This window comes from Polypterus senegalus, chromosome 12 (assembly GCF_016835505.1).
Source record: "Polypterus senegalus isolate Bchr_013 chromosome 12, ASM1683550v1, whole genome shotgun sequence".
Classification (NCBI taxonomy): domain Eukaryota; kingdom Metazoa; phylum Chordata; class Cladistia; order Polypteriformes; family Polypteridae; genus Polypterus; species Polypterus senegalus.
Window position 1 is genome coordinate 123,165,414 of NC_053165.1, and position 18,917 is coordinate 123,184,330.

Sequence of the window (18,917 nt, forward strand, 5' to 3'; positions counted from 1 at the left end):
GACAGAGAGTGTTAATAAATATAAAAAGCCCTCTTTAAAGCTCGCTCAGAATACTATTCTACATTAATAGATAGCAATAATAAAAATCCTAGGGTACTTTTTAGAGCAGTGGCTAAATTAACAAATGGGAATTCAGATCAACAGTGCAAAATACCAACAGATATTAGCAGTACAGACTTTATGAACTTCTTCAATGAGAAAATTAAAAATATAAGATCCCAGATCTCAGCATCACAGTACAAACCAAATACTAGCTTAGCAGACCCTGTCACATTGCATTCAGCACTTTAATAATTTTAATCCTGTAACTCACCAGGAAGTCTTAACTTTAATTACTAAAATGAAGCCCACTACTTGTTCCCTAGATCCAGTGCCAACAAAACTAGTAAAAGTGCAATGGATGTTCTTGCAGCCCTATTCTAACCGTTATCAATAGTTCATTACTGCATGGCACAGTACCTGATGCACTAAAAGTGTCAGTCATTAAACCTTTACTTAAAAAGTCAGACCTAGACCCACACATACTAAATAACTATAGGCCTATTTCAAATTTACCATTTCTCTCTAAAATACTAGAAAAGTAGTCGCCAGTCAGCTTCAGTCACACCTTATGCATTACAATTTATTTGAGAAATTCCAGTCTGGCTTTCGCACTGGTCATAGTACAGAAACGGCACTAACACGGGTTGTAAATGACATTCTGATATCCTCTGATGAAGGAAATTCCACTGTAATTATGTTGTTGGACTTAAGTGCAGCATTTGACACCATTGACCATTCTATTTTACTGCACAGGCTAGAAAACGATGTTGGGCTTACAGGCCCGTGCTCGCTTGGTTCAGTTCTTATTTATCAAATCGATTCCAGTATGTACAGAAATGTGCAGACAGTACTCCATCATTATACACAGAAGTTCAATATGGTGTCCGCAGGGCTCAGTACTGGGACCTTTACTGTTTTCACTTTACATGCTTCCACTGGGATCTCTCATTAGGAAACATAATGTTAATTTTCACTCGTATGCAGATGACACCCAGTTATACCTTTCATTTAAATCAAATGAAGTTTCTCCGATGTTGTCTTTAATTAGTTGTGTTAGTGAATTAAAGGAATGGATGAATGAGAACTACTTGTCTTTAAATACAGATAAAACAGAGATGTTAATTGTTGGAGGGAATGACGCTGATCACAGCAATATTTTGTCGTCATTTAACTCAGTTGGAATCCCAATTAATTTTACTGAATCGGCCCGCAATCTAGGAGTTATCTTTGACTCTAGCATGTCATTTAAAGCGCATATTACAAAGTCGTCCAAAACATGTTTTTCCATCTTAAAAATGTTAGGAAATTAAGGCGCTTTCTAAATAAACAGGATTGTGAGAAATTAATTCATGCATTTATCTCTAGTAGGATTGACTACTGCAATGCGGTGTTCACTGGCTGTTCAAACTGTTCTCTATACAGCCTCCAGTTAATCCAAAATGCGCTGCAAGAATTATTACAAGAACAAGAAAATATGAACACATAACCCCAGTTCTTAAATCTTTACACTGGCTCCCAGTTAAGTTTAGGGCAGATTTCAAAATCCTCCTTTTAACATATAAAGCATTAAATGGCCAAGGTCCGCTTACTTGTCTGAACTTATCATGACTTACAAACCTGAGCACATTAAGATCTCAAGATGCCGGTCTGCTTAGGATTCCAAGGATTAATAAAATAACAGTGGGAGGTCGAGCTTTTAGTTACAGGGCCCCTAAACTGTGGAATGGTCTTCCTGCTTCCATAAGAGATGCCCCTTCAGTCTCAGCCTTTAAATCCCGGCTGAAGACTCACTACTTCAGTTTAGCATATCCTGACTAGAGCTGCTGATTAACTGTACATACTGCATCTCTGTTGTTAGTCATTAGCACTATAACATAAGTAACATGATAATTATATTTGAATACTAACCCTCACCTATTCTGTTTCTTTTCTCGGTACCCAAATGTGGCAATTGGTGCCACGGCCCACCTGCCAAGTTGTTTGCCTGCCTATGGTAAAGTCATCCCTGATGGAGGATCACAGGAATCATGGGAAAGAGGGTCCTTTCATCGGAGCAACGTTTCAGCCGTGGCATGGCCAAATGGGGAGGCAGCTAGATGGATGAGGTCTCCAGGACTCTAAAAATATCCAAACCTAATTATGTCATATCATCTACTGTTAAATCGTACTTCTAAAATTTTTACTATTATGCTGTCTTAAGGAATTGTTCTGTTCTGTATATTGTATTGTATTGACCCCCTACTTTTGACACCCACTACACGCCCAACCTACCTGGAAAGGGGACTCTCTTTGAACTGCCTTTCCCGAGGTTTCTTCCATTTTCCCTACAAGGTTTTTATTGGGAGTTTTTCCTTGTCTTCTCAGAGAGTCAAGGCTGGGAAGGCTGGGGGGCTGTCAAAAGGCAGGGCCTGTTAAAGCCCATTGCGGCACTTCCTGTGTGATTTTGAGCTATACAAAAATAAACTGTATTGTATTGTATTGTGTCTGACGTGGTGTCTGAGGGTGCAAGGGTGCGAGCATACCCATAATCTGTCACACCCTCTACATCAGTGCCAATAAAACTGCCTTTTGAACAAGGTAAGTAGTGGTGAACATGTCTGGGCCATATTCATCTTTTGTACTCTTCTTTTTTCAGCTTAATGTATACTTTACTTTTTTCATTAGAACTCAAAGGTTCTACTTGTTGCGTCTCCCCGAGATGACTATCACCTAGTAATCTTTTACATTCTTCACATTCTCACATTTCTAATCTTGAGCTATTAAAAAACTGGCCTCTTAATTGATAAATCCTCATCATTAAGTTGGAAACAAGATGACCCATCCGTCCATCCTCTTCCGCTTTTCCGGGGTCGGGTCACAGGGGCAGCAGCTTAAGCAGAGAGGCCCAGACTTCCCTCTCCCCGGCCACTTCTTCCAGCTTTTCTGGGAGAATCCCAAGGCGTTCCCAGGCCAGCCGGGAGACATAGTCCCTCCAGCGTGTTCTGGGCCTTCCCCGGGGCATCCTCCCGGTTGGACGTGCCCGGAACACATCACCAGGGAGGTGTCCAGGAGGCATCCTGATCAGATGCCCGAGCCACCTCATCTGATTCCTCTCGATGCGGAGGAGTAGCGGCTCTACTCTGAGCCTCTCCCGGATGACTGAGTTTCTCACCCTATCTTTAAGGGAAAGCCCAGACACCCTGCGGAGGAAACTCATTTCAGCCGTTTGTATTCGCAATCTCATTCTTTCAGGCTCATGACCATAGGTGAGGGTAGGAACGTAGATCGACTGGTAAATTTCACCACGACAGACCGATGCAGAGCCCACATCACTGCAGATTCCGCACCGATCCACCTGTTGATCTCATGGTCCATTCTTCCCTCACTTGTGAACAAGACCCTGAGATACTTGAACTCCTCCACTTGGGGCAGGATCTCTCCCCCAACCCTGAGAGGACACTCCACTCTTTTCCGGCTGAGGACCATGGTCTTGGATTTTGAGGTGCTGATTCTCATCCCAGCCGCTTCACACTCAGCTGCGAACCGATCCAGAGAGAGCTGAAGATCACGGCCTGATGAAGCAAACAGGACAACATCATCTGCAAAAAGCAGTGACCCAATTCTGAGTCCACCAAACCGGGCCCCTTCAACACCCTGGCTGCGCCTAGAAATTCTGTCCATAAAAGTTATGAACAGAATTGGTGACAAAGGGCAGCCCTGGCTGAGTCCAACTCTCACTGGAAACGTGCTCGACTTACTGCCAGCAATGCGGGCCAAGCTCTGACACCGGTTGTACAGGGACCGAACAACTCTTATGAGGGGGTCCGGTACCCAATACTACCGGAGCACCCCCCACAGGGTTCCCTGAGGGATACGGTCAAATGCCTTTTCCAAGTCCACAAAACACATGTAGACTGGTTGGGCAAACTCCCATGCACCCTCTAGGATTCTGCTAAGGGTGTAGAGCTGGTCCACTATTCCACGACCAGGACGAAAACCACACTGTTCCTCCTGAATCTGAGGTTCGACTATCCGACGGACCCTCCTCTATAGAACCCCCGAATAGACTTTTCCAGGGAGGCTGAGGAGTGTGATCCCTCTGTAGTTGGAACACACCCTCCGGTTCCCCTTTTTAAAGAGGAGGACCACCACCCCGGTCTGCCAATCCAGAGGCACTGTCCCCGATGTCCATGCGATGTTGCAGAGACATGTCAGCCAAGACAGTCCTACAACATCCAGAGCCTTGAGGAACTCCTGGCATATCTCATCCACCCCTGGGGCCCTGCCACCAAGGAGTTTTTTGACCACCTCGGTGACCTCAGTCCCAGAGATGGGAGAGCCCACCTCAGAGTCCCCAGGCTCTGCTTTAGAGGCATGGAACATGGCCCATTCAGACTCAATGTCCCCCACCTCCCTCGGGATGTGGTCGAAGTTCTGCCGAAGGTGGGAGTTGAAGCTACTTCTGACAGGGGACTCTGCCAGCCATTCCCAGCAGACCCTCACAACACGTTTGGACCTACCAGGCCTGACCGACATCCTCCCCCACCATCGAAGCCAACTCACCACCAGGTGGTGATCAGTTGACAGCTCCACCCCTCTCTTCACCTGAGTGTCCAAGACATGTGGCCGCAATTCCGATGACATGACCACAAAGTCAATTATCGAACTGAGGCCTAGGGTGTCCTGGTGCCAAGATGACCCACATACAGGTGCCGGTCATAAAATTAGAATATCATGACAAAGTTGATTTATTTCAGTAATTCCATTCAAAAAGTGAAACTTGTATATTAGATTTATTTATTACACACAGACTGATGTATTTCAAATGTTTATTTCTTTTAATTTTGATGATTATAACTGACAACTAATGAAAGTCCCAAATTCAGTATCTCGGAAAATTAGAATATCAATTAAGACCAATATAAGAAAAGGATTTTTAGAAATGTCGGCCAACTGAAAGGTATGAACATGAAAAGTATGAGCATGTACAGCACTCAATATTTAGTTGGGGCTCCTTTGGCCTGGATTACTGCAGCAATGCGGCGTGGCATGGAGTCGATCAGTCTGTGGCACTGCTCAGGTGTTATGAGAGCCCATGTTGCTCTGATAGTGGCCTTCAGCTCTTCTGAATTGTTAGGTCTGGCGTATTGCATCTTCCTCTTCATAATGTCCCATAGAGTTTCTATGGGGTTAAGGTCAGGCGAGTTTGCTGGCCAATCAAGAACAGAGATACCATGGTCCTTAAACCAGGTACTGGTAGTTTTGGCACTTTGTGCAGGTGCCAGGTCCTGTTGGAAAATGAAATCTGCATCTCCATAAAGTTCGTCAGCAACAGGAAGCATGAAGTGCTCTAAAACTTCCTGGTAGATGGTTGCGTTGACCTTGGAACTCAGAAAACACAATGGACCAACACCAGCAGATGACATGGCACCCCAAACCATCACGGACTGTGGAAACTTTACCCTGGACCTCAAGCAACGTGGATTATGTGCTTCTCCTCTCTTCCTACAGATTTTATTTTTTCTCCAGCCATCTGGAGTTTTTTTGTTTTTTCTGTCCCCCCTGGCCATTGAACCTTACTCTTATTCGATGTTAATGTTGATTTATTTTGTTTTATAATTGTGTCTTTCATTTTTCTATTCTTTAATATGTAAAGCATATGTTGTTGTTGTTCCTCCAGACTCTGGGACCTTGATTTCCAAAGGAAATGCAAAATTTACTTTCATCAGAGAACATAACTTTGAACCACTCAGCAGCAGTTTTGTCTTTAGCCCAGGCAAGACGCTTCTGATGCTGGCTCTTGTTCAAGAGTGGCTTGACACAAGGAATGCGACAGCTGAAACCCATGTCTTGCATATGTCTGTGCGTGGTGGTTCTTGAAGCACTGACTCCAGCTGCAGTCCACTTTTTGTGAATATTCCCCACAGTTTTGAATGGGTTTTGTTTCACAATCCTCTCCAGGGTGCGGTTATCCCTATTGCTTGTACACTTTTTTCTACCACATCTTGTCCTTCCGTTTGCCTCTCTATTAATATGCTTGGATACAGAGCTCTGTGAACAGCCAGCCTCTTTAGCAATGACCTTTCGTGTCTTGCCCTCCTTGTGCAAGGTGTCAATGGTCGTCTTTTGGACAACTGTCAAGTCAGCAGTCTTCCCCATGATTGTATAGCCTACAGAACTAGACTGAGAGACAATTTAAAGGCTTTTGCAGGTGTTTTGAGTTAATTAGCTGATTAGAGTGTGGCACCAGGTGTCTTCAATATTGAACCTTTTCACAATATTCTAATTTTCCGAGATACTGAATTTGGGTCTTTCATTAGTTGTGAGTTATAATCATCAAAATTAAAAGAAATAAACATTTGAAATACATCAGTCTGTGTGTAATGAATAAATCTAATATACAAGTTTCACTTTTTGAATGGAATTACTGAAATAAATCAACTTTGTCATGATATCCTATTTTTATGACCGGCACCTGTATGTGAAATTCAACTGTTCAATTAATAATTAATTGCTTGTTGAACCAGCATCCCTTAAAACCAAAATCACATGCATCTGTGCTGGTAAGCAACTGTGCACAGCTTCACAGGGCTGTGGCAGACCTTGAAAATGACAGTGCAGTGCTTCCTGACTGCTTAAAAGAAAGGAAAAATACAAGTCTTTAACATTTAATTCTTACATAGTGTCAACAGCAAGGAGGCACACCAGCTGCTCAAACACCAGACACGATAGACACAGACACAAGTGCTGCAAAATAAAAGGCTTTTTTTACAGTGAGAAACATTTTCCACCCTTTTCTCACTAGCACCAATTACAGTATAGGGTAAGAATACAGCACACAGCACTTCTTTTCTCTTTCTTTCCTTCTGACTCAAGTCAACTCAACTCAAACTCCTCCACTGAGAAGGTTTGTCCCTCTTCCTCCCGACTCTGGCTCTGTGAGGCAGCTGGCTCCTTTTTAAGATGCACCAGGGAGTATTCCAGGTTGCTCATTAGACAGGTCTGGAAATACTCCCCATTATGGCAGAAGTCCAAAGTAGGGCTCTGAAGATAGAACCCATTAAAAGCGATTTCCCCCTCTCCTTCCTTTAAGGAGGTATCCCTGCTGGGTAAATCCATCCCTTACAGATTATATCCAACTATTTTAATATATTCTGCTGTAACTTGATTTATTATCATAATGATTCATGAAGAAACATTTACAGATGAACTTAAACGCTATCTAGAGTGTATATGTACCAATGTGGCAGCCTGCGAGCGTAGGAAGCTGCGTCATTAGGCAGCAGCACGCAGCCACATACTGTCTGACTGGACAGCAAAGGGACTGAGCTGCTGGAGATGAGTACAGACGGCCATGTGCTCACAGACATCCAAGCTTTTTAATAATCAACTCTTAAACTCCTGTACTGTATAGCTCAAACTAGCTAACACAATGCAGCTTGCTTTTAACTTGATCATCTAGGATACTCATAAGCCACAATACAGTATAGAAATTTAAATGCAATTTAAAAATGTTTATATGTTTAAATTGTTTATGCGCTAGTGTGCAAGCTTTCTTAGTTTTCGTAAAGATTAAGGGCCTTGGAGGCTTTTGGAAAATCTAGTCTTTTGTTAGCCAGACGGCCCTACAGATCCACCATGTCCCAAAACAAAACCTTGCTTACTCAGTTCCCTCAAAAAACACAGCGTCCTTGGTTCATAGAAAACAAGGCAAGTGAAACACAAGCAGGCCACATTAAACACAAAAGCAGTGACCTGTAAAATAATAGTGCATGTCTACAGTAAGCCACTTAAAAAAGATGTCAAGCATCTGCTTTTAATAGTCAGTAGTTCTAAAACCAATAACAAGGCACAATGATCCTTAATCTAAATTCTTAATACTTAATTATTTAATTATGATAACTTATTTTGTATCTTTGAATAAAAGCTTCTGCTAAGCCAATAAATGAAATGCAAATGTAACGAAAGCTCTGATTAAAAAAGTCTTCTTAGTAAAAAAGAACTGATATACAGTATATAGAAACAATTCTCCCTCCAGACAGTAGGTGTCAGAAATACTGCAATAGATAGTCATTCCACCGGACATGACATAAAAACATACGTTCTTAACCGGGTTGAAGGTTTGTTAATGCTTCACGCGGAAAAATGGCGACTGAGGGAGATGTGGATTTAGACTTAGAGGCCGATGAGAACTGTACCGGCAAGCCAGTCGAGAAGCCTCGCAAGCATGACAGCGGCGCTGCAGATTTGGAGCGCGTCACCGATTATGCGGAAGAGAAGGAGATCTCAAGCTCCGATCTGGAAACGGTATGGTATGGCCCAGCATGGATTGTTAGATACAAGCAGTCGGTGTGCGAGAAACGTGATTGCTGTTGGGTAACATATTTGTATACATGTAAATAAGTTGTATGGGTGGCAGCCGTGGACAACGGAATATTTCGTAATCTGGCTATGATGCGTTAAGCAAAATAGCTTTCTTTTAATTTTTTTTTTTTTTTTTTTACATATTCCAGTACACGTGTCCGTGTGTGGTAAAACCTATTTTCATTTTTCTAGTTGCAGTGTTATGTCTCGGTGGCGAAAATGGATATATCTTGCTTAGTAATTGTGTGGACCCAGTGTTAAAATGTATCCGAATAAAGTGTAAAAAAAGTTTAAAGATTTTCACTTTCAAAAGAAAAAAAAACAAAATATTTTGATTGTAAAGCGTTCATCATGTATGCAAATAAAAAAGGAAAGTGGTAAACATTCACTGATCGGCCACAAAATTAAAACTATCTGCTTGGTATAGTTGGAGGTCATCTTAATGCTGCCAAAAGAGTTCTGGCCCTTCGAGACATGGACTCCACAAGACAACTGAAGGTGTTCTGTGGTATGTGGCACCAAAACATTAACAGCAGATCCTTTTAAGTCTTGTAAGTTGTTAGTTGGTGCCTCCGTGAATCGAACTTGTTTTTCCAGCCCTCCACTGTTGCTCACACAAATGTTAGAATTTATAAAAGAAATGTTGACGAGGGAACAGGCGTAAATTTACAACAACTATGTTTCATGCTTGCACAACATTTCAGAGAAACTGATGTAACGATGGTCAATTGAAACCAAAATCGCCAACCCATTAAGAGCTGGTTTCAACATCGCACCAAATATCAAAGTCAAAAATTGGATGAGCTTGCGATTTCAACTTGTGTGAATTACATCATGGCGACTCATAATGTGTATGGCTTCCAGGTGCCTGTATGTACTCGCAACATCAGGGCATGCTCCTGATGAGATGTTGTCCTGGGGGATCTCCTTCCCAACCTTCATCAGGGCATCAGTGAGCTCCTGGACAGTCTGTAGCGATACTTGGCGGCGTCAGATGCACTTATTCAAAACTTCCCAGAGGTTCTCAGTTGGATTCAGGTCAGGGGAATGTGTGGGTCAGTCAAGTCCATCAGTGTCTTCGTCATCCAGCAACTGCCTTCACCCTCTGGCCCACATGAGGCCATAAGCTCTGACAGTGGCTCTAAGGATTTTATCCCGATACCTAACAGTCGGGGAACCGTTGCCTAGCATGTGGAGGTCTGCCAAACTGGTCATGCTGGATCATGATGCTGGCTGCGTAACATTCACCATGGTGTCTCCGGTCTCTTTCACGTTTGTCACATGCTTACTGTGAACCTGCTCTCATCTGTGAAGAGAACAGGGCACCTGTGGCGGAGCTGCCAATAGTGGTATTCTTAGGTGAATCCCAGTTGAGCTGCATGATTATGGGCTATGTGCACAGGTTCCAGTAGAGGATGTCGAGCCCTCATGCCAACCTCATGTAGTCTGTTTCTGACAGTTTGGCCAGAAACATGCATCCCAGTAGCAAGCTGGAGGTCATTTTGTAGGGCTCTGGCAGTGCTTCTCCTGTTCTTCCTCAGACAAAGGAACAGGTACAGGGCCTGCTGCTGGGTTGATGCCCTTCTACAGCCCTGTCCAGCTCCTCTTGTTTAATGGCATGTCTCCTGGTATCTCCTTCATGCTCTACAACAACAACAACAACATTTATTTATATAGCACATTTTCATACAAACAGTAGCTCAAAGTGCTTTACATAATAAAGAATAGAAAAATAAGACACAATAAGAAAACAAAATAAATCAACATTAATTTACATCGAATTAGAGTAAGGTCCAATGGCCAGGGGGGGACCGAAAAAACAAAAAAAACTCCAGACGGCTGGAGAAAAAAATAAACTCTCTCTACGTGAGAGACCTTCTTGTTACTTACTTAATGTAAGGATGTGCTTTCCTGGAGGAGATGGACTACAGGTACCTCCTCATGCTACCAGTAGTGACAAGGACACTATCAACAGTACAGCACTAGAGAAGGATCAGTCAGGGAGAATAAAGAGAGAGCAATTGTCTGTGGCCACCACCTGCAAAACCATTCCTTTTTTGAGGGTTGTCTTGCTGTCACCTCTCCAGTGCAGTTGTTGGCACTTGCGTTTGCACCAAAGTCAGGTGAAGTTGATTCTCAATCACTTATGCTCCTAACTGTACAAATTGCTATCCCTGAAGTTTAACTGACTTGGTGTTAGACTGTGAAGTGTTCCCTGAATTTTTTTGAGCAGTGTATATCCTTCCTCTTGACAGATGCCATTGTAACAAGATAATCAATGTCATTCATTTAATCTGTCCATGGTTTTAATGTTGTTTCTGATCAGTGTATTTTGGAGGGAAGGAGGTAACAAAGGCAGGGCAGATAAAGGTGAGAGTAGGTGAGAAAAAGCTGTAATTTCTCTCTTCATCTTTTCCAATAGCAAAGTCAGTCTGTCATTAAGACTTGGATAAATATGTGAATCTAGCCAGGGAAAGAGCTTCTGTGTTTTTTTTTTGTTTTAGTAAGTGTCTTTGAAGTCCTGTGAAAGAATAAAGAGTACTTAAGAGAGGTCAATGTTGCTGTGGTCAAGGGGTGAGAAAGTGTTCTATAGTATGGTTTTAGTTTTAATGGCTCAAATGTGTCCTCTAAAATGTCTGCTAGCTGTCTCCCTGTTTCACCTATTAAGACATGGAATAGCATTTGTGCCCAAATTAAATAAAATTACAGTTATGATACAAATTGTCCCATGAAAAAATACAGCGATATACTGTATATAGATGCATCATTTAATTGAGAAATAAAAACATGATTAAATTTAAGCCATCTAATTTTTATGAAATACAATGCTCTTATTTTTTTTAATTAAACCATATTAAACTATATTGATTTATTTTGATTAAGCAATATTAATCTATTGTGATTAAACTCTTTGATTATTGCAGGCTTTCTTTCAAAATGGCCATATTTTTGAAGACTATTTTAATATAACAGTGGGAGTTTTCAGAATGGCACATTTCTAATGGCGGTTTTAATGCCATTGTTATTTAATCAAGAATGCCTTATTTCAGGATGATTTTGTTACTTGTCAGTTAAAATAAAGACACAGGTTGTGTTCTTTCCTGTTGATTACTTTTGCCTCTGTGGACAGCAGGCTACCAAAGATTTTAGTAGTACTGACATTTAAACTTGGACAATATTGAGGCGTAAATGTCTGAGAGAGAGTGAGGTCAGTTAAACACTGTGTCTGCACAGAAGGTCAACTAGAAGCACGTCTCATGGAATTTATAGCTGTAGATGTTCTTTGTCGGGGTCCCCATCTCCAGTCCTGTAGGGCCCCAGTGGCTGCAGGTTTTCATTCTAATTCTTTTTTTAATGAGTGCACTGTTTTTGTTACTAATTAACTTCTTTTGAATTAATTTTAAGGACTTGTTTTTTAAGATTTGTTCCCCTGAATTTCTTCATCGTTCCTCTGAATTGTTTCATTTCTTTCCTTAAATGGCACCCAAACAGAAATGAAATGTAAAGTAACTGAGCCAACAGAAGACCAACTAACCCAGGGCCTCAAACTTAAACCAATTTCACTCAAAACAGCTGCTTAGTTGGGTGCTGATTCTTGTTATTTAAACCCACTCTTCAATTCCATGGCCTATTGCTGCTCTCATTGTGCAATAGCGTACATTTCCAACATTGTAGATTTTTTTTTCTTTTCTAAGAGCAGTGTTAAAATGTTTTGGGGACCTGAGCAGATCAGCTTTCTGAGACCTTCACCTTTCTTTATTTTCAGATATTGTATGATAGACACAGTTTGCTGGTCATGTTTAGGTTAATTTTGTATCATAATTGTTTGGCTGCTAATTAAGGAAAAAGAAACAATTAAAGGGCCTGAGTCTTCAAGAGCAGAGGGGTATTTTCCGTACATCGCTTAAATCATCCGAGATCAGATGCCTCATCTTGGATGAGTTAATGCCAGTGAAGCTCATCCGGTATAAGTCAGTTTTTCAAACGCAGCTGTGTAGTTGATTAGACTAGCTGGATCTAATCATCCGAGATGAATGCGTGCACCCGTGCTGATTGAAAAGCCCATATATATTGAGACTAGAAAACATGATCAGCAAGTCTTTGATAGGCAGCAACAAAATGATGAAAGAACGGGTGCATTTTTTTTTTCACACAAGCGGAGCTGAACCTTTTATTCAAAGGATATGAAGAATTTCAAGATTTAATATGCACAAGGGGAAACGCTGCAAAGGCAGCCCAAACCAGAAAAGACGGCTGGCAAAAAGTGGCCGACAAATTAAACGCGAAGTAGTGTGCATTGTACTTACTGAATGTAGCGTTTCATTTCCTATATGTCAGATTAATTATTATTTAATATGTCATAATTCCAGATCAAACGTGAGCACAAGGAGAACATGGGAACAGGTTAAAGTGAAGTACAAGAATATACTTCAAACTGGTGAATATTGGTATATAACTATTTAAAGAATTGTTGACATAAAGAATCATATATAAAATATAAAAAACATTAAATTTAAATTTAATAAGAAGGCAGCCAAGCAAAAAACAGGTGGAGGTCCACGCAGTCCAGACCTAATCTCTGCAGAAGAGTTGGCTCTCCAGCAAAATGCCCATCGCCCTGTTTCTGAGGGCATTTTTTTTTTTTTGTTGGGTCAGTTGAAGGGAATGTCACATCCCTAGAACTTGTGTCTGACCAACAAGATATTGACGAAGATCAAATATTTGGTGAAGACACTGTGTCTGATTATTCATCAAGAGGAGAGGTACATTTTCCAAATAGTGTTTGATCAAACTTCACTATGATCAGTCATATGAGCCCCAATCACATTTGGAAATCCTGGGTAATGAGAATGTTAGGCTGATTGTGAGATTATTTATGGGTCTGTGGGTGTTTTTGCCTGTGTACTTGAAATCGCATGAATGCCTCTCTTGTTGTCTGCACATGCAGGTTTCCAGAAAACACTATGAAAACCCGAACAAAATATTTCAGAGCCAAACAGACTTTATGAATTGCCTGGCAATCTGCACTTTTAGATAGTATATAACAAAAAGTGCTGCTTGCAGAAAAACTCAAAGCAATGCATACTGTCTGTGTGGTTGTGAGAGCCCGACTTCGCCTAGTTTGACTTTGAATATAAGGTGCTAATAAATCTTTAAGGTACAATATTCCCCCTCGGCTAAAGTGGTATCTTTCGAAAATAATTTCCTCCGGGAGCAATAAAGGATCTTGCCGATCATGTAAAACCCTCTCTACATGAAATTCTGTTCTTATAATTTGCGCACCGATATCAATTGGTTGCTCATTAATGAACGGTGAATCCATGACTGAATGAATTCCATGCACGGAAACTGATAAAGTGTGTGAGCTAATCCTTGTTTACATAGAAGGATTTGAGGATTAGGATATGCTGCTATGACAAAATATCTAGCAAGGTTTAGAAAAAAACCGACAGATCCAGGATCATGCCAAATCTTCAACAATTACATCCGGCTAAATGAGTAATCCACGTACGAAAAATACCCCCCTGGTCAAATAACATTAATCCAAATGAATCTAATTTGGAGGAAAAACAGGTCACTAATTAAGAAATTAATTAGTTAAATGAAAACCTGCAGCCATCTGGGTACTCCTGGTCTACGTAATTTCTTCAAGGACCTCTTTTGTGCGTCAGTGGCGCTCAATCAGTCTTAAGCTACTAACGACTTCTTTATCGATGTTTTGAAGAGTTCTTGTCTGTTTGGAGCATTTTCAATATATCAGCAATTCATCTCAAAATATCATGGTCTTCTATTTTGTCTAGAAAACTAACTTTCCCAACTCCTAATTTTCTATTTTATCTTTACCAGTTGGAATGCAGGTAGTGATAAAAATCTTTGGTACTGTACCTCCTTCAATCAGGGAAAGATAATCAACAGAATGGATTAACCAATAGGGATCGTTCCTTTGTCTAGATTGACAAGTGACAAAATCATCATGCAAAGAGGTAACTTGAGTAGCTCTGGCATTAAAGGAACCATTTAGAATCATGGTATTTGGGAAATTAGTGTTGTGAAATAAAAACAGACTTAATAATAATAATAATCATAATGCATTTTATATACATAGCACCTTTCCCATGCTCAAGGCGCTTAGACTTAAAAACAAAGCCATTTTAAAATAAAACCCTCAGTAATAAAATGTAAGGTAAATACATTATTGAACCAAAACAAAATATTTTATTTCATAATAATTAATTCATATTTATTTAATAATGTGTTTGTTTCACAATTTAATGACATATATGCCAGATGGAGCATATGTAAGCATATTGTTGCTAAAACTTTCTTTTAGCATATCATTTTTGGTCAATTCATGGTTCAGTGCAGGCAGGATAATGTTCCACTTCTCTCCCTGTAATGACTAGAACGACTCCATGAATGCTGGGAACTTAACATCATGGGTCTTAAACTTTATATATATATATATATATATATATACACAGTAATCTCTCCTCGATCGCGGGGGTTGCGTTCCAGACCCCCCCGCGATAGGTGAAAATCCGCGAAGTAGAAACCATATGTTTGTATGGTTATTTTTATATATTTTAAGCCCTTATAAACTCTCCCACACTGTTTATAAATATTCCCCGCAGAGTTATACAGCATAATCCCTTTGTATTCTCTTAGATATTAGGTAAGATTCATTGAAATTATGTATATAAACACACTGTTTATATACAGTAAAACCTAAATATTATTTTAAAGATAGTGTCTCCGATATCACATGTTACAGCCATTACGATAGACATGCCACCAGCAATAAATACGTACAATGCAACAAAAATAGTATACATTAAATGTGTGTGTACAGTGACACTAAACGTACGTACATGTACTAAGTACTGTAAGTAGAAAATTAATTATGGTTACTCACCAACAATGACACGATGACTTGTCCGATAACAATGAGTTTTATTTTACTGCACAACAAAGGAGAGCGTTACAGTCCTTAAAGGAGCCACTTCAGGCGATTGTGAAGCACTGCCGTTGTTCTTCTTCTGGCAGTCTTCAATCCAAATCCCTAAAGCAGATTCCATCCAGACTACTGCCTTATTACATCCACTTACAACTTGTTTTGCACCCTGGTTAAAAGGACACTGCGGCCGTAGATCTTATATTCCTTTCTTACTTTTTAAATAAAAGAATCGTAGCCGTCAACAAATCCAAAGCGTTTACCTTTTCGCAATCGCGTTAACATCTTCCGTTTGCTGGGCACGCCCTGAACCAGTAGCAGATCGTTTTGGAGCCATAATGAAGGGCTTGACTATGCACAAAGATAAACACAAAAGAGCACAACTCTTTACACAGCGAAACACGTTGATGCTGAATGAGCAAGACGAGACTTCCTGGTTAACACTGCATTCAGCAAGCAGGAACTTAACTGCGTGCTCTGATTGGTTAGCTTCTCAGTCAGGAGGACTTAACTGCGTGCTCTGATTGGATAGCTTCTCAGTCATCCGCCAATAGCGACCCTTGTATGAAATCAACTGGGCAAACCAACTGAGGAAGCATGTACAGGAAGTAAAAAGACACATTGTCCGCAGAACCAGCGAAGCAGCGAAAAATCCAGCGTTATATATTTAGTTATGCTTTCATATAAAATCTGCGATAGAGCGAAACCGCTGAAAGTCAAAGCGCGATATAGCGAGGGATTACTGTGTGTATGTGTATGTATATATGTGTGTGTGTGTGTATATATATATATATATATATATATATATATATATAATATAGTGAAAATGTAATACATTGCTTACTTGAGGGCATATAATTTTTCAAGTAAAGTAGTATTGCCAGGTGTACATTTTGGCACAATGAAACAATTTACTACACAAGCTGATTTAACTGTTTTACACATTTATTCTTTCAGTGATATTTCTTTACATCAGCTCCCTTTCTTTGGTTACTGCTGCTGTGTTACTCCTGTTTTGGAGAATATGCCGATAATTGTCACACATTGCCACTAGCACATTTTGCTGTCCTGGTATGAAGGATGTTCCCTCTGTTTCTCAGACTTGTAGTCTATGGTTGATCGAGTATTCAGGGCTTATAAATTTTGCTGTGAACACTTGTTAATGTGGATCAGCCTGTCTGGGATTGTGTGAGCTGATTGAAATCCGGTTTTGCAGAACCATATAATCCGCTGGTGTAAAATCGCTCTACAGCAAAACAGAGTTTGTCCTGTGGTCCAAGATTATCTAATCTCTCCTTCTGTAACAGACCCCAGGGGAAAAAATTATTTGAAACCCTTCATTGACAATGGGTGTGAATTTTTAAATACCAGGGTAGGGAGACTGAAGCTGTACACCTCATATTTGATAAGGGTTTTCCAGATTTAGCAACAGTAAGACACCACAACTGTTTAGAACGATATGAGATTAGACAAATTCCTTCAATATAAAGTGACATCTGTAAGAGCCATCTTCGAAGCAGGGGTAGAATCCTGTTGTCTTTGAAAGGGAAGATGCAGTCCACAGCTTGTCTTGAATACCTCAAAGGACTCTCCATAAGACCTCCACCTGTTGGAACTGGCTCTGTTTCTATTTGGCTGGTTGTAGATACATACTTAACATTTGTTGGTAAAAGCCACCTGGCACTTCTTGACTGAGTAGAATGGTATGTGGAAAATTCTTATCCTTACACAGCCTCACAAGAAGTACAGCGTCAACTAAAAGTTCTTAAAGCTTGAGACCCCTTTTTGCAAAGGAGGTCTGCTCCTGACCCTGGAAGTGATCCCTGGCAAGACTCTTACAAAATAGAAGACTTTCAGCATAGAGTCCTAGGATAGAATTGATGGAAGGCTGACTAGCAGTTTAGAAGGAGAGTATGATGACAAGTGGGAGAGAGTGATATTTGTGGCATATGAGAGGTGGGTGAGTAGATGAAACACTATCAGTCTGATGGGTTGGCTCAAGTTTGTGTAAGAGCTGCAGAGTATAGCAGGATGTTTACTAGTCAAGTCTTACTCTCCTATACTGTGATTTCTTCTTGATAAGACATATCTCTTATAAATTAAATAATGTAAACCTTTGACATTATTTCCATTGTTGAGACATATGGTCAATTTTAAAGTCCTTTGGTACTGAATATTTTGGTGCCAACTTAAACATTACTCCTGCTAAAGTTGTTTTAATTTTTTTTCCTCACGTTAAAATTGTGGTAAATATATTTTTACCTGAAAATTGACAAAGGTGGAATGGTGGGTGGTGCAGACTTACAGACTCAATGTCCTGGTTTAATATTCTTCACATGGAGGATTTTCCTTCTGTAGTTTGCAGGTTTTTTCCCTTTTTCTCTCTATATGGGTTTCCTCCCTCATTTCTATAGATGTTGTTTTGATTTGGGAAAATGGTTCAAGGGGTTCTTTTAAAATAAGTGGGCAAAAATCAGAGAGAAGAGGTCCGATACTTCAATAAAATTTACTTATTCAATTATAACATATAAATACATATGAATGGGTTATCTATACTAATAAAAGGCAAAGCACGCACTCACTCACTCACTCACTCATCACTAATTCTCCAACTTCCCGTGTAGGTAGAAGACTGAAATTTGGCAGGCTCATTCCTTACAGCTTACTTACAAAAGTTGGACAGGTTTCATTTCGAAATTCTACGCCTAATGGTCATAACTGGAAGGTATTTTTCTCCATTAACTGTAATGGATTAGAGCTGCAAAGACGTAGGGGGAGTTTCGGTGTGACATCATCACGCCTCCCACGTAATCACGTGAACTGACTGTCAACGCAGTACGTAGAAAACCAGGAAGACCTACAAAAAGCGCTTAAGAAAACATGCATTATATAATTGAGAAGGCAGCGAAACAATAAGAAGCGAGCGAGTGGCATATACTACCATATTCATGAGTGCTGCTACCTCGGAAAGAAAGCAAGGTGTAAACCTAAACTTTAAATTAAGTTCATAGACAGGCTACGCTGGTGTTTCACATGCCCACAGGTAATGCGGGATACAAGTTTAATGAGAGGACGCAGGATATAAACGAGAGTTTTGATCACTTTGTAACTAAGTTAAAATTGTAGGTGAAGGGGTGTGCTTATGCAAATTCCGAGACTGTGTTTGTGGGGATTGACAGTTAAGGCGGGTTGGGGAGTCACGTCATCATCTCCCCTCCCATTTACCTCAAGTTAATACACACGCTGTCTCTAGAGTTTCAACACACTGAATCCTCCAGGCACTACTTACAAAAGGTCACATTGACAATCGTGTTACGCTATTTTTAAAATCTTTCTTTTTCTTAGCACAAGCACAGCTGAGAAGCTTCATGCATGTGCTCCATAACGCGCTGAAAAATAATGCATTTAATCACACTTTGCATTACAAGCAAAGGGGAGCTTTTGTCAATGCATGATTTCCTGGTACACGATTACATTGATCAGCGCATCCCGATTCATTTTACCCTCGCACCACCTTAGTTTGAGAAGAAGTATGAAAAAATATGAGGTTAACACAGAAAAACAGATCACCAATTCAAGC

At 40.4% G+C, this 18,917-nt stretch overlaps 1 protein-coding gene across 1 annotated transcript in view; it reads left to right on the forward strand.

Moving 5' to 3' along the window:
- Positions 1 to 8,125: 8,125 nt before the first annotated feature.
- The window catches only part of hypk (huntingtin interacting protein K), a 28,342-nt gene continuing 17,550 nt past the window's right edge, over positions 8,126 to 18,917 (forward strand). Inside the window, exon 1 of the mRNA XM_039773355.1 lies at positions 8,126 to 8,328. Within this exon, the coding sequence (XP_039629289.1) occupies positions 8,167 to 8,328 (162 nt within the window). The 5' untranslated portion in view covers positions 8,126 to 8,166. The remainder of the gene's footprint in view (positions 8,329 to 18,917) is intronic.